Source organism: Alligator mississippiensis, chromosome 12 (assembly GCF_030867095.1).
Source record: "Alligator mississippiensis isolate rAllMis1 chromosome 12, rAllMis1, whole genome shotgun sequence".
In the NCBI taxonomy this organism is placed as follows: domain Eukaryota; kingdom Metazoa; phylum Chordata; order Crocodylia; family Alligatoridae; genus Alligator; species Alligator mississippiensis.
The window spans coordinates 53,090,675-53,105,589 of NC_081835.1; the positions used below are offsets into that span (position 1 = coordinate 53,090,675).

Genomic DNA, 14,915 nt, shown 5'->3' on the forward strand with positions numbered 1-14,915 from the left:
GACGAGTTATCCCACAGTTCACACAACTGCCTTGGAAAGACTCTGAGAATGTAATCAGGGAAAACAAAGAGACATGTCCACAGGCACATGCATGTGTTGTAGGAATAGCAAGATGCCGTGCTGGAAGTAGGGCTATGCACTGGGGTACTGACCCAGGTGTCAATCACCCAGGTTAATCGTGCAGCATAGGCACAGGCATTCTGTCACCATAGCTTTATTCTCCACACCTTTGATGCCATCGCCTCTCTCATTTATCTCTTCCTACTCGCTACGTACATACATACATATACATACCTTTGCCTCTGCTCAGACAGATTGGTTACACTGCTCTAACATGCACCAACAGCAGCAGTTTCCATTTCAAGCCTTTTTATAATGAATGCTCTCGCCTACAGATGAGTGAACTTGTTAAACTATGCTACAAACATCTTTTCAGGCACGCAGAGCAGCAGCACCAGGGAGGAAAGCTGGATGGGAACATTTCTACTGCCTGACAGGTGCAAGCCGTCTGCTCTGACCTTGATTTTAACCTTGCAAAATCTGGAAATGTCACATTAACTACAGTACCATTGCTACTATATTCACTGCTACCCCCTCCCTCCAACCAACTTTGGCTTTGCATTATTTTGGATCCCAGCTCTAGGGCTGAGTTTATATCCCTGCACTGTTATTCTCTTTCAGATGCCTGCCAAATGTCTGTACTTATATATTCCAAGGCATGTGGACCTATTAGAAAATAGAAGTTTCCTGACCCTTTCCTTGGATGTTAAAGCTGGCTAGACTTTAAACAGCCCCTCAGGCTTCTGTCACCTCTGGCCAGCTGTGTAGAATTAATCAAGGATGTATTGCATTTATGTGACATTTATAAGCAGGATATCTGTACTTTTAATGGCCATACTAAAGTTAGACACATGGTGTGCTCTGGGACTTTTTCCTGGAGCATGCCGTCATGAGCTAGCAGCTCTCATGGAAATCACTGAGAGTTATGAGTGCTCAAAACCTTCCAGGTTCAGGCTCATGGTCTGGGGCATGACTTTTGTGCTCTATGATGCATGATAAGCCATGGTAAAAAAGACTTAATTCATCCCCCTAAAGCATGCTCTCATGCAAATGACATTTTGCATTCATACCAAAAAGCCCTTCCAAAAGTCTCTTGTCATGTCAAGCTGCTCTTCACTCCTGTCTGTGGCTTTTGATCATTACTATATGGTGCTGGGCTGTTAGCTGCCAGAGCAAGTCACCTCTGTGTAAACAAGCCAGTTGGGCAGCCTTGGATAGGAAAAGGTTGCAGCATCCAATAGCTTTCTTCTGCTCTACATATTGATGAGGCTTCAAGAGCCTTAATCAGGGGACAGCATAATATAGGCACCATCCCCTGCATATTGATGCTAGCAAGCATTACATTTAAATAGTTGGCTTCTGAAGCAGGACTTGAAAATTAGGGGTATGATGGAAGAAAAAAGGACAAAGGTACCTTAGCAATTGGGGGCATGGCCCCTTTATCAGCAGAGATGTAGAATAGGACAAGGTGGCAGCTTTCTTTGAGGTGACAACAGGCCTATCTGTGCACGGAAGCATCACTGGAAGCACTTTTGACCCACAAAGCAAGTAGGCTAGGATGAAGGAGAACACTTACCAGTAATGCTCATTTCCCATGATCTCACTGGGCAAACAGGAGCTGCTGAAAGCCAAGACTGAAGCACATTAGCATAGCTATGTGCAAGTACTGAGGGCTGGAATAAGGGGAGCTATACAACAGGTTTGAAGGCCCATAGGAAGCCTTATGTTAGGGCAGGTGTGCTCAACCCCTGGTCTACGAGCCAAAGCTGGCCTGTGGAGCCATGGAATCCAGTTTGTGGGGCTCCATGGGTTGAGAAATTTGGTGGTGGGGTAGCAATGGCAATTAATACTGTTACCCTTCCCCCACTGCCAAATTTCTAAGTCCCGCATGGCTGGATTGGGGCCAGGTCACACCCCTGCCCCCACACAGCCAGATCAGGTCCCCACTGTGACTGCCCCATGCACTGCATCAGACCCACCAGTCTAATCCAGCCCGCAGACAGACAGGTCACTGCTCATTCTGCTCACAGGGCAAAAAAGGTTGGGCAACACTGTGTTAGGGGAATAGCAGAGGGAGGTGGGGCCTATTAGCAGAGCCTCGTGGGGATCTCCAGATTGAAACAGAAGAAACCATTATCCACCTGTTAAGAGTGAGGAGTGCTGCAAGATGTGTGGGGAGGGTCAGGTGAGGACAAGACTAGAATAGCAGAGAATGTTTCATGTCAGGACTGACAGGCAGTGACAAAACTGTGCTTGTAGAGTGTCAATTCACATGATGCCAGGGCTGCTGGAGGCACTTTGCCCTTACAAGCATCACATTCTTGACCAATATTGAAAAAAAAAAAAAAAGAAGTATTTTCTGTAAGAGCAACACACCTTTCTAGGGCCAACAGTGGGAGCTGAACCCTGGGTCAGTGCCATTACAAGTATGCACATCTGCTGCTTGAGGGCAAGGAAAGAGTGCCCTCACTGGCTATTAGATAAGGAAGAAGTTCCAGCTTCTTCTGGTGTTTAAATAGTAGTAGATTAACCTACCATACCACAGTTTCCCACAGCAAAGGACATAAGAGGAGAGAACCCCAGCATCCTTTCTTTGTAAGCAAGCAATCCCAGAGTGCTGGTAGGTCTAAGAGAATTCATCTCGGTGTGAAACAATGACACAGAAAGACATAGCCCTATAGCAACACTGCCGTATAGCTACATCCTCATGGTCAGCTGCTGTAGGACACCTCACTGTCTCCAAGCAGCATTGCTGTAAAGGGATCATAGATCCCCATATTACTTGTTATTAAGAGATGCTGCAACTACCACTGTGCAAATCTATTTCATGCCCTCCTGGTGGACAGAAGCCTTAAAAACAGAAGCTATTGCAGGACTCTCCACAGCAGGCTCAAAATTTGGGATTAAAATGAGAAAAGAACGAAGAACCCCTTCTACCAGGAACTGTTATGTTCCCCATCGTTCAGGAGAGCTGCTCTAGTGATAGGGAGTAGCTCAACTTTAGGAAGCTAGAGCAGGGGTGGCCAACTCACAGCTTTCTAGTCCAAACCGAGTAATGTGCTCACTGCGAGCAGTTGCGTCACATGATGTGATGTTATGGCTATGGAAAGTGGTCACTGTGTGCTTGTGCAAAGATTCAAGGAGATGCATATTCATTTCTGAAGAGCCACATGTGGCTCCAGAGGCATGGGCTGGCCACCCCTTAGCTAGAGGGAAGACAGAGATAGGTAGGAAGTAGGAGACAGTGTCCAACCCAGACCCCATATGCAGAAGGAGAAAACTCCTGTTGAAGCCAATGGGAACTGTGTCCATGGAAAAAAAATAGCAGGACTTGGCCTCTCAAAAATGTCACCCCAAGATGGCAAATGACAAACCTTTTCCTTCAGCTAAATACTAGTTGCTTGCTAAGGTACTGGTGACTGTGTAGCTGCAGTGGTATTCAAATGAGCTTGGAAGTAGAGTGGGAGGTTTGGGGGGGAGGGAGGGAGCTACTGCTGTAGCTCCAGTACCCAGTAGACAAACTATCCAGTTTGCAGCTGGCCCAGGGATAGGAACACAAACTGGAGTCACACTTCCGCTCTATAGCCTGAAAAGAGGTTGCCTGAGGCCAACCAGGCAGAGTCGTATCTGAATGTGGGTGCAGATGGCTCGGAAATATTAACCATTTCACATCAATACTGATGGAAGAAGGAGAAACCAGAGGGAAAACAAGAACAAGATGCAAGAGAAATGCTCCCTACCCCCAGCTTCAAAGAGCCCATGCCAGGTCCCATGTATCGACATCAAGGTGACACAAAGCAGGGAGGAGGGAGACAACAAAATCAATTTCTCCTGGTGGCAGCTACTTTTTTCTTCTCCTGAAATGAAAAGAACGTCCTCTTCTCCCCTGTGGCCACAATGAATATTTCATCAACAAAACAAAACATCTTGGCCTTAATATATTTCCCTACCTGACCAGCAGGACAAGCACCAGCTCACTGATCCCTCTCTAGGCTTCTAAAGCCATATATGGCCGCTTAGGTGAGCAATCAAGGATCTGGGAGCAGTTAAAATAATCAGACACATCTCAGTACAATGGGTTAGAGGCACTAAACAACTACATCCCTTCAGGAAGTTGATGGGACTCCACAAGTTACTCCCACAAATGATTATATTTTCAAGGTGGACATATCCTCTTCTTGTTTCCATTGAGCAAATGGGCCCCTCATGTAATGCCAGAAAGATCTACTCCTCTTTCCTGCCATCCTTCTCTCCCCTTCTACTTGTGTTCCTCATCACTGCAGAGCCTAAACACTTCGGATTTTGTGGACTGAAGACAACAACATTTTTCCAACTACATCTTCTGCGTCTTCAGGTCACCAGGAGGAGAAAAGAAGGGAAATGTATGACCTGCTTTGGACCAGGCAATTCAGCCAAGCACAGCTACCATCGGTTCCCCTTATAATGTCTCCCATTTCAAAAGAATACAGTCTAGTGACTAGAGCAGCTGGAGAATAAATATTTTTGGTCTAGGTTTCCAGCTTTGTTAAGGGCCTACCCAACCCAATGGGACTTAAAATGGACTCTTAAATCTTGCTCTACATTCTCACACAAGCCATGCCTACCTTTGTGTTTCCATCTGCGTGATGGATGCCTTACCTAAGAGATGGCAGGGTAGATGTGCACCTTACACACTAACTAAAACAGAAATATACACCTCATACAAACTCTGTGGGGCAGTATTTATAAAATGCTTTGAGGTATTTCTCTGAGGTGTTTGGAGTTACAAAGCATTGTTTCCAGTCTTAGCCAATACACTTTTTTCTTTTTCTGGTGTCTGACCACCTCCCACCACTGATCCAAGATATTTGGGCAGAGAAGGAAAGTACAGGTGCAAAGAGGAAAAAGGATGCTTGATTTGGTGAGGAGGAAAAGAAATAGGACGTTGCAGAAGAGGAAAAGAATGGGTGTTGTAAATGCACTGCATTCTATATTGCTCTTGGCAAATACACACAGGATTAGTACCCAAAACCTGCCTCCTTCTCAGGATTTGCCTTCATGGTTAAATTTACTGGAGCATAACCTCAAGTTTGGCTTATTCCTAGACACTTCTGCGTTTTCCCCCAATTACTTCTCCAAGGTCCAGGGATCTTGGATGGGAACTAATGAATTTCCCCTGGCCTGAAGAAACTAGTGAGGCAAAGAGCCAGGCACAGGGCTAGTAAGAATCAATGGAAGGTGGGATAAAACACCAATAGACAGGAGGGGCTTGCACTTACATGGAGATGGGGACCAAGAGATGAGCCACCAGGGCTAGGGATATCTCCTCTCACTCACCTTTTTCTCATCCCCCTCTTGCAGGAGCTGCAGGTGGCTCCTCTTCTCGCTGTCCTTCCGCAGAGAGCTGCTCTGGTGCTGTGGCAGGCCTGTGGGTGGGGACACACTCCGGCCCTGGGGATCCACCCAGGAATAGATGTGATTGGTGACATAGCCCCCTGGGATTCGCCCAACTGAATGTACAGAGAGGTTCAACTTCTTGCAGCCTTTCAGCGCCTGCAAAGCAGACCAGGAGATAAAGGAAATTAACTCCAGAGCAAAAGGGAAACAGTAAGTAGTAGTGCAGATGGGCCAGTGATGACAAGGCTTTGCATTGCCATGGAAGTGTTCAATGGAAGAGCTGCAAGTGCTTTCAAATATGCAGCCGGGAGAGGGACAGAGGGATCGCTCTTTCTGCTGAACAGACACTAAATCTCTCTTCTGGCATTGCAGCAGGAGCCTGAGCACCAAAACAAGGTCCATGGACTCCACTCTGGAGGCCAGGGACCAAAATGTTAGGTGGTACAGCACTCAACATCAAAACCTCAAAGTCCGTTTGTGAAGCCTGCCCGAAATGATTGAATTAGACCCCACAGGAGGTCAATGCAGAGCTGGGAACTGAACTGGAGATTTCACTCTCCCTCCTGCTCAGGAGAAGGGGTCAGATAAGGACAAGGTTAGACCATTAAGAGGAACTTGTGTTTAGTAAACTGGTCTTGCCTTTACCCATGGCTTGATCCAAGGCTTACTGGAGTCATTGGAAAGATTCCCATTGATTTCAGGCCCCTTTGGATTAAGCCCATAGCAGTTTAGCTTCCAGTGTCATTCATTACCTTAAGTTTCCCCAGCACAATTAGCAAATACAACAATTATTCTTTCTTCCCCAAAAAATCCAGCCCATATCAAGGAGACCTTGAGATACAGATGTGCCTGTTTGCTGGTTGCCCCTCTGCCTCTTCACCTTGTATAGCAAAGGGCTCACGTATGATGTATAGTAAAATTAAATTAATTAACATTATGGGAGCTGTCCCCAGGGAGAGCTCTAACAGCTGCTCACATTTCAGGCCTCAGTAACAGTGAACTTCAGCATTTGCAATTAGATGGTGGATGCTTTGACTTTTTAACATACATGTGCCTTGAAGGCCTGCTCCTTCGAGGTCTTTTATGAAAGCCAGTTGCAGTGCCATGCCAAAGGGGATTTAGAAGGGAGAGGCAGAAAGAGAATAGCTGGTGCTGGCTGCTTTTGGAGACAGGATTCTGGACAAGATGTAACCTGGCTCTGATCTGGTCTGACAACTAGTTTCTATCGTCCCCTTGTTCACAGAGCCCTGTGCAAGTTACAGGAAGGAAACTATACACCCAGCACTCCAATTCCATGATTCACTTCCCTCAACATGCACATTGGGTACAAATTTAAATTACCCTATCCCACAAGGTTGTCATGCACTCTGAAAGCTTACAAGACCCATAAAAAGCAATCAATGGGCCACTGCCATAATAACAGGTCATCGAGGCAGCTGAGGCATCTAACTGTGAATACATATGCTCATTTCCACCAGAAAGCATGAGCTTTCCCAGAGTGAAACTCAAGGAAACCCAAGGCTGCCCTACTCAGAGGCTAATACAATCAGAAATAATTCCCAGTACTTATACATGATCATAGAAGCATTAGCAAATGAATATAGGTCATTAACTAACTGGCCTGTTCAGTGTGAGTGAACATCTTAAGCAAGGAAACTAGCTTCCATCATTCTAGCTACTTAAGACTATCCAAAATTCATATTGGGGCTCCTTCTGTCTCAGGCAGCTGCTAACTCCTGCTATGCTTTTAAAGTGTCATTTCCCCTCTTCACTATCTAGTAAGAAGACGGTTAAACTTCCAAGCCCCAATATGTGATGGGGAGCTATTATGACATGCAAAGACTCAATATGTGACAGTATGGAATAACTCTATAATACTGAAACACTGATGAATAAGAGCGTAAAATCTCATATGATAGAATAAAAATGAAAATGTTCATGTTGAGAGTTGTTTTTCACACCTTATAAATTGAATAGAAGATTACAGCCCTGCTACCGAAGTCCATAGGATGGAACAAAATAATCTATAGAAAGGATCCCATTCTCTACTGAATTCTGCTGAGGTTTAAAGCAATTTCTGGAAAAACCTCTTTCATTTCTAAAGAATGCAATTCATTTTGGCAAGGGCAGTCAGCAGAATCCCAATCTAAATACTGTCTTGTTTAAGCACAGCCCAACAAAGTGAACCAAAACAAAGGAATAAAAGCCTGGCAGAAAGTACAGACAATCCAAAATAATGGATGAGACCAGATTGTGCATCAGAAGACCTGGTTTCTGTTCACAACTCCAATATGACTTGCTTTGTGATGTAGGACAAGTCACTTTACCTGCTCTGTTCCTGCTCCCACCCCCCTTCCATCTTCTCCATTACAGCACAAGGTCTTTAAGACAAGAACATCCTCTGTCCATCCACACCCTACCATGTTTGTGCTCACTCTGGCTTGGTGTAGGTTTCTAGGTGCTGTTATTCATAAACAGAGGATTCCCTTGCTTGAAGTTCAGTCCATGTCAATTTTCTCTGACTATGCAGCTTGTCCTTCCCTTGAATCTTCTCCCACACCTGCCTCCTAAGCAGTCCCTACATGGCGGAGATACCCAAGTTAGCTCTAGAAGAGGTAGTTCAGGTGCTGGGAGCAGTTGAAGCACAGTAGCCTGGAACACAGAGCTCAGCTGGGGCTAATTGACCCTGCTGGGAGCAGGTGATCCATGCACAGGGATGCACTAATACTTCTAGGACTTCTGCTAGCTTGGAGATTTCCACAGACATGGGTATGTTGGGACATATCCAGCTAGCCTGCTTCACTCCTGCTCCAGTAACACTGAGGGCTATGCTGATTCTCAGCAACCCCAGGATTAGCACCAAGACAACAGCTTGTACTAATGCAGAGATTAATTCTCCTCTTGGCCTTTCTCTGAGCACCTGTGCAATGGAAGGGGGCAGATGAACTGAAATTAACCCCTTATTCACCTTTTGCAGCCAGTAGTGCTTGGGGCCAGTGAGGCTAAAGAGAAACAGGAACTGCCCAGGAGAGATTTCTCAGTCACTGGCAGTCCCTTGCCCAGTTCTTAACATGACCACGCCTGATTTGGTCTATCACAAGCCTCAAACATAAGTTTGCAATGTATCCCGGGGAGAAAAAAAATGCAGCCCTTTGAAAGAGTAGGGAGGAGGGGAGGTGGCAGACAGCTATTGCTGGCAGGAGAATGTGAGAAAGCAGGAGCTGCTCCCTTCATTTTGCAGTTAAATGTCAGTCCCTGAAAGAGCAGGAGCAACAGGAGATCCATTCTGGGAAAGTGCAATAAAAAGTTTGAGATGATGAGAGGCCAGAGATTTACAAGGAACTTCTACCATCCCCCTGCAGTTCCCCTGACTGTACCGCTGGGGATAAGGAATCTCAATTAACAGGGAGATATTTTATTTATAAAGGCAGCAGCAGAGACTCAGGGAAACTTGGAAAGTGAACTCTCTGGCCAGGCACTGAGGCAGCAGACTGGGCCAAGGCGCTCTGCAGGGAGGATGGAAGCAGCAATTGGGATGAGCGAGGCGAGCGGAGGCAGACTGTGTCTGCCACCGTGTTGCCGCAGACGGCTCCCCTGCTGCACCTCTGCCAATTGAATGACTCTCCCAGAGGGAGGAAGCATAGCTGCTCTGGTGTCCCATGGGCCATTCATCACTGTAACCAAGCTGAGCCCAATGCAGAGTCTGAGGTTTCTTCCTGGATTCAGGGGCTCAGGCAGCTCCAGCTTACACCAGGCCTGTTGATGGTCACAAGAAGCTGTTGCAGCTCTCATGAAAAGCCAGAGTAAAGGACTTTGCAGGCCATGCCTGTATTTCCCAGGAACAGCTCCTACATGTCCCCTGTTGACTATTTACCCTCACAAGAACTAGTGTGTAGCTATGCTGTTTCCACAGAGATTGTCCCAATGTCAAAGGAACTCCCCAGGGCCAGGCTCTGTCAAATTTCTAGTCCTCATGCAAAACCGCCATGAACCAGCTGCAGAACAGTAACATCCCCAGAAAAAAGAAGAGGATCCTAGCGAATCTCCAAGCTTCCTGAGCACATATTCAAATAGCGGGGTCCACTGGGGGTCAGTGAGGGTGCCCACATCAAAGCATTCTCCACCCTGTGGTTTCTTCCCCATCCCTGCACTTGCTTATATTTGTCTGTGCATCTGTACTGAGATGCTCTAGGATTATTTCCCAGTCACGTGTCCATCTTTGGAAGGGAGCTGTGGGAAGGCATCAGCAGGCTATAAGAAATACAGAACTCTAGAACTCTTGGTTCAGAGATGATACCTTTTATTGAACCTACTAAGAAATCACAAAACATCACTCAAATGATGTAGTCTGTATCCTTGCTGCAAACAGTGCAGAAGTCTGGACTTGAACCTTTTGCTGGTTTAAGTTAAAGCAGACTCCCACAGCATCCCGGCATCCTCTCTGGGCTGGGCAGAGCTCTCTGCTCCACAGCAGGGCTAGCCCTGCTCACTGTTCCCTGGCTGTAACTCTCACAGAGACTTGCAGGCTGCTCCCCCTCCTCCCCCTCACCACTCCCTGCTAAGCAGGAATTACCCCTTCCACTCTGCCTTGCTGTGAGGTATCTGTGTGTTAGCTAGCAGACCACATGCTGGCTCCATCTGTGCTGTGACAAAGGCAGAATCAACAGGTAGCTGGTAACCTCCCTCTGTTGTTTTCTTAATAGATAAACACTGAGTTAGGAGTGATAAACACTGCTATCGGTTCCCTGCTGGGCTAATCAGAGTGTCCTGCCTGGGCCTGGCCACCCCCACCTCAGCTCAGCACTGTGAAGGAAGGGAGGGCTACTTTAGCACCCCCCGGCTTCTAGCCTGAGCCACTGCAGGCAAGTGCCTGCATTTCTGGAAAGAAAAGGGAATGTCTATCCACCTCCAAATTGGTTCAAGCTTTGCAGGTTAGAGTAACCTGCAAAGATTGAATCAATTCAGGCTCTGGGTTTTTGAAGGTGCTCCACCTCAGGAATAAAAATCCACATCACACTAATCAGCTCAGCATTGCTATACTCTCTAGCACCACGACTGAAAGAGACTTGGGGATCATGACTGACCACAAGATGAATATGAGCCACCAAAGCGATACTGCAGCTGGCAAAGCGAACAAAACTCTAGCTTGCATTTACCAATGTATCTTAAGCAAGACCCAGGAAGTCATCCTCCCACTGTACTTGGCCTTGGTGAGGTTGCAACTGGAGTACTGTGTCCAATTCTGGGCTCCACAATTTAGGAAGGATGTGAAGAAGCTTGAAAGAGTCCAGAGGAGAGCCACATGCATGATCAGAGGGAAAGAGAACAGGCCTTATGAAGAGAGGCTGCGAGCTATGGGACTCTTCAACCTGACTTGGTGGCAGCCTATTCTAATATAATAAAAGCTGTAGCCCTTCTGGCTGTGTGTCTGTCTGTCCGTAACGCTCCCAGCCAACTGCACATTGACAGACAGACATGCAGATGAGGCAAGGAGAAGGAGGAGGCAGTGGGGGCCTGGGTGTGCTCTGCCACGTGGGGGGAGAGGGGAGGCATGGGGCGTGCCTTGCAGCCCTGCAGAGGGCATGACACACAGCCATGTGGGGGTGTGGCATGTGGTGGGGCCTGGTGCGTGGCCGCAGGGTGCCACAGGGAGTGGGCATCACCCACCAGCTGCAGCACGTGGCTGCAAGGCAGGGTGCGCCCCCACACTTGGACGCTGTGTGGCACCCTGCGGCCATGTGCCACACCCCGACGTGCGGGGATTGCCCGCTGGCTGTGGCTGCAGGATGCACAGGGCAAGGTGGGGCATGGTGCGTGGCTGCGTGGGGAGCTGGAGTGGGGGGCACATGGGCCGCACCCACTGGCTGCAGCATGGGGCCATGGGGTGGGGTGCAACCCCCATGCCCGCTCTCCACGCGGCACCCTGTGGCCACCCCCTCACCCCACTGTGGGGAGCGACTGCCAGCTGTGGCTGTGGGGTGTGCTGGGTGGGGGTTGGGGGTGCAGCCACAGGTGCTGCGTGGGGAGCCAGCACAGGGGGCAGGAAGGGGGGGGGGTTGTGGTGGCTCACTGCCACTGCTGCCAGAGGGGCTGGGGGAGGCTGGGACTGCACTGGGCTGACACGAGTGCAGGATGGGCTGCACTCAGGCTGGGCCAGGCTATGGGGCCATGGGAGCCCGTTGGCTCCCCCAGGGCTAGGAGCGGGTGGCTCCTGCCACTGCATGCACCACGGGGGAGCTGGGTGAGGGGGGCCTGCACTGCCCCCTTGGGTCCCTGGTGCCGCACCTCTGCATGAGCCATCAGGCTCTGATGGCCCCATGACCCGGCCCGGCCAAAGCCCCAGTCATGGTAAATGCAGCCCTGGCTGGGCTGGGCTGTGGGACACTTGGAGCCTGATGGCTCCTGCAAAGGTGGTGCAGGGGAGCCCAGGGGGACACATGGCCCCCAGTCTGTGCATGGGGCAGGGGTGGCTGCAGCTGCAGCCTCCGCTCTGCCTCTCCTTCCTGCCTCGCTGCCCCTGCTTTGACAGTGGCATCACGCCGTGCGAGTCCCCAGCAGCATGGCGCCACGTGGCTGGGTGTGTGTGTGGCGTGTGGCATTTGGGTTGGGGTGTGTGTGTGGTGTGTGGCTGGGTAGGCGTGGCATATGGCTGTGTGGTGTGTGGGTGGGTGTGTGGCTTTGGCATGTGGCTGGGTGGGTGGGTGTGGCATGTGGCTGTGCGTGTATGTGTGTGTGGTGTGTGACTGGGTGGGTGTGGCATGTAGCTGGGTGTGTGTGTATGGTTGAGTGGGTGTCAGGTGTGGGAGGGGGCATGGGGCCAGACAGAGTGGGGGGGGGGGTTGTGCATGGCCAGATGTGGAGTGGTGGCAGCACGGGACGGTGCGTGGTGGCAGTCCATCCCCGCTGTCCACCCATCATTCTTGACGAGCACTTTGTTAGTAAGTGCATCAGGATCTGGGGGAACACCTGTTCACCAGAGCACCCCAGGAGACGACAAGATCCAAAAGTCACAAATTCCCTCAGGACCGTTTTAGGCTGGACATAAAGAAAAACCTCTTTACTGTCTGAGTCTCCAAGACCCGGAACAAACTCCCTACAGAGTTGGTGCAAGCACCTACTGTGGACACTTTCAAGAAACATTTGGATGTTTATCTTGCTGGGATCCTTTGACCTTAGCTGACTTCCAGCCCCTTAGACAAGGGGCTGGACTTGATGCTCTTATGAGGTCCCTCGCAGCCCTAATGTCTATGAAACCTATGAATGTCTGTCCCTAGCCTTAGACCAACTAAGCCAGCCTGGGTTTATAGCATCCCCAGATTCAGGTCAGGAGACTTCTTTGTGACCTGTAGGTAAGTCTAAGCTGGCACCTAGATAAGGGCCCAAACTAACTGTGAAGTTAGCCTAAGATGGCTAAACAGAATGTCAAAGGCTGAACCACAAATTTGACCCAGGTCTTTTAAGATTCACCCCAGTGCCAGACTCACTAATCATCCTTCCTACCTCTCATCCAGTTGTTAAGTGAACTAGAAGCAATGAGCAACCTGCATAAATCCCATCTGTGGAGGCAGGTGATTCTCTTCTATTATTTGGGGTGCTGGGGTGTTTTCATTCCAGCAAAGAAAAGATTAAGAAAAACGTAAGGAAAAGAATTCAGTCCCGTAATCCTGACACTGCGTTTTCTACTTCTAAGCAGCCACATCTAATGGGATCCCAGTGCCGTTTCCACTTGAATACTGATGAAATTGCTCTATTCGTCCTTAACTTCACAATATAGGGATGGCTGGAACTTTGCCCTCTGTTAAGAAAATCCTCCTGTCTCAGCTTTTACAAACAACTGGTTACTTACTTGAAACCACAGCATTAGGCAGGGAAGTTAATTGCAAGAGACAGCAGATTAATCAGCCCCCTCTACCACCAGCAATTGTGTTGTGAAAACATTCGCTCCTGTTAACTAAACTAAAGCTTTACAGCAACAAAAATAACATTTATCAGCAAACACTCATCCATGTGGGCTAAACCCTGAGCCACACTTAGAGTCCCAGCATCCAGAGCTGTGTCTGTAACCGCAAGCAGCCTGGAGAGGATGGCTCCTAAGTGGTATCAATCTGCTTCAGAGTCCCAGCTCCGGCAGCCTTTGTTGTTCCTTCTATGCAAGATGGATTCAAGGCAAATGACCTCCTCATTGTGCCAGGCATTGCACAAATACAGCCACAGAAGCAGGCCCTGCTTCAAAGAGCTTAACTTGAATGGAACAACACGGACCAGGTGGGAGAAGAGACAAGCAAGGTGACAAACAATTTATCCACAGTCACTAGGCAAACCAGGAACAAAACTCTTCTCATAATCTGGTGGCCTTTCCATCATATGGGTGCATTTACATGTGCAATTAGGGCGAAGAAATAAACTCTGGCACAGTTTGTGCTGGAGTTTATTTCTCCCCAGTGCAGCATTTACATATACACCCAGGACTGCAGCATGTTGAGCTGTGGAGCAGCCCCGGCTGGCAGAGGGCCAGGGGGTGGGAAGGGTCAGCCCTGGGCTCTGGGTGGTGGCATGACTGGATGGGGCACGAGTGCGCTATAGTGTGGGGCTATGTGGCAGGCAATCCCCCTGCTGTAACACCCTCATGCCTCAACCAGCCCTGGTCACCACCTCCATGTATGTTGTGGCAGCATAAATTACTTGGCTGTAAGATGTCTCAAACAGTACTATCCTATGACAGAGTGAATTAATTCACCATGCCCTAATATGGGAGCACGTGTAAATGGTGATGCTTTACTGTAGCGCTAATTAGTCAACTCTGCCGTAAAGTGCATATCTAGATGCACCCCCTGTCCTGTATCTATAGCTGGCTGTACTAATCCAATCTGGACAACTCATTGGGTCTTTGGTCTGCAGTCAAGCTGCATTTCTGTTCCACCCTCCTGATTCCATTCAGTTCAGTAAGGTTATACGGGTGCAACTGAAGGTAGCACTTGGCTCTTGTGGACAAGGTCATTAATCTGTGCAACAGCCCCAGCATGGGACTTCCATATACCCTACCATTCTTCAAAGAAACTCATCTAAAAAACACAGATCAAGGGGTGAGTTAAGAGTGGTCTGAAATTTTTGTGATGCCTATATTGCAATTCAGAACCCTTTACTGTAAAATCAACCTTTATTGCCTTTTTTTTTTTTTAATTGCATTTATTATAATAGCTCTTAAAAATTGAAGGCCATTACATGATGTAATGAATAAAATGTTCATGGAAGTGTATAAAAGTAGGAAAACAATATGCTAGGTTTATCTAACCAGTGAACAATACCAAAGGGCTGTACTAATTGGGTATGTGCAAATTTATATGAGTATCTCCATAATAAAACACGTCATACACCACTGAAACGTAGCCTCTGTTGGTGTGGAAGTAAAAAGCTGTTTAACAGGGCAAAGCAACACATATGTAATAGCTGAAAGGAAATAAAGAGTTCTGTTTTCTGAA

At 48.3% G+C, this 14,915-nt stretch overlaps 1 protein-coding gene across 2 annotated transcripts in view; it reads right to left on the reverse strand.

Moving 5' to 3' along the window:
* The window catches only part of WHRN (whirlin), a 104,435-nt gene that overhangs the window by 71,460 nt on the left and 18,060 nt on the right, over positions 1 to 14,915 (reverse strand). For both annotated transcript variants that reach the window (XM_059715556.1, XM_059715557.1), the window contains exon 2: positions 5,377 to 5,592. In XM_059715556.1, the coding sequence (XP_059571539.1) occupies positions 5,377 to 5,592 (216 nt within the window). The remainder of the gene's footprint in view (positions 1 to 5,376; positions 5,593 to 14,915) is intronic.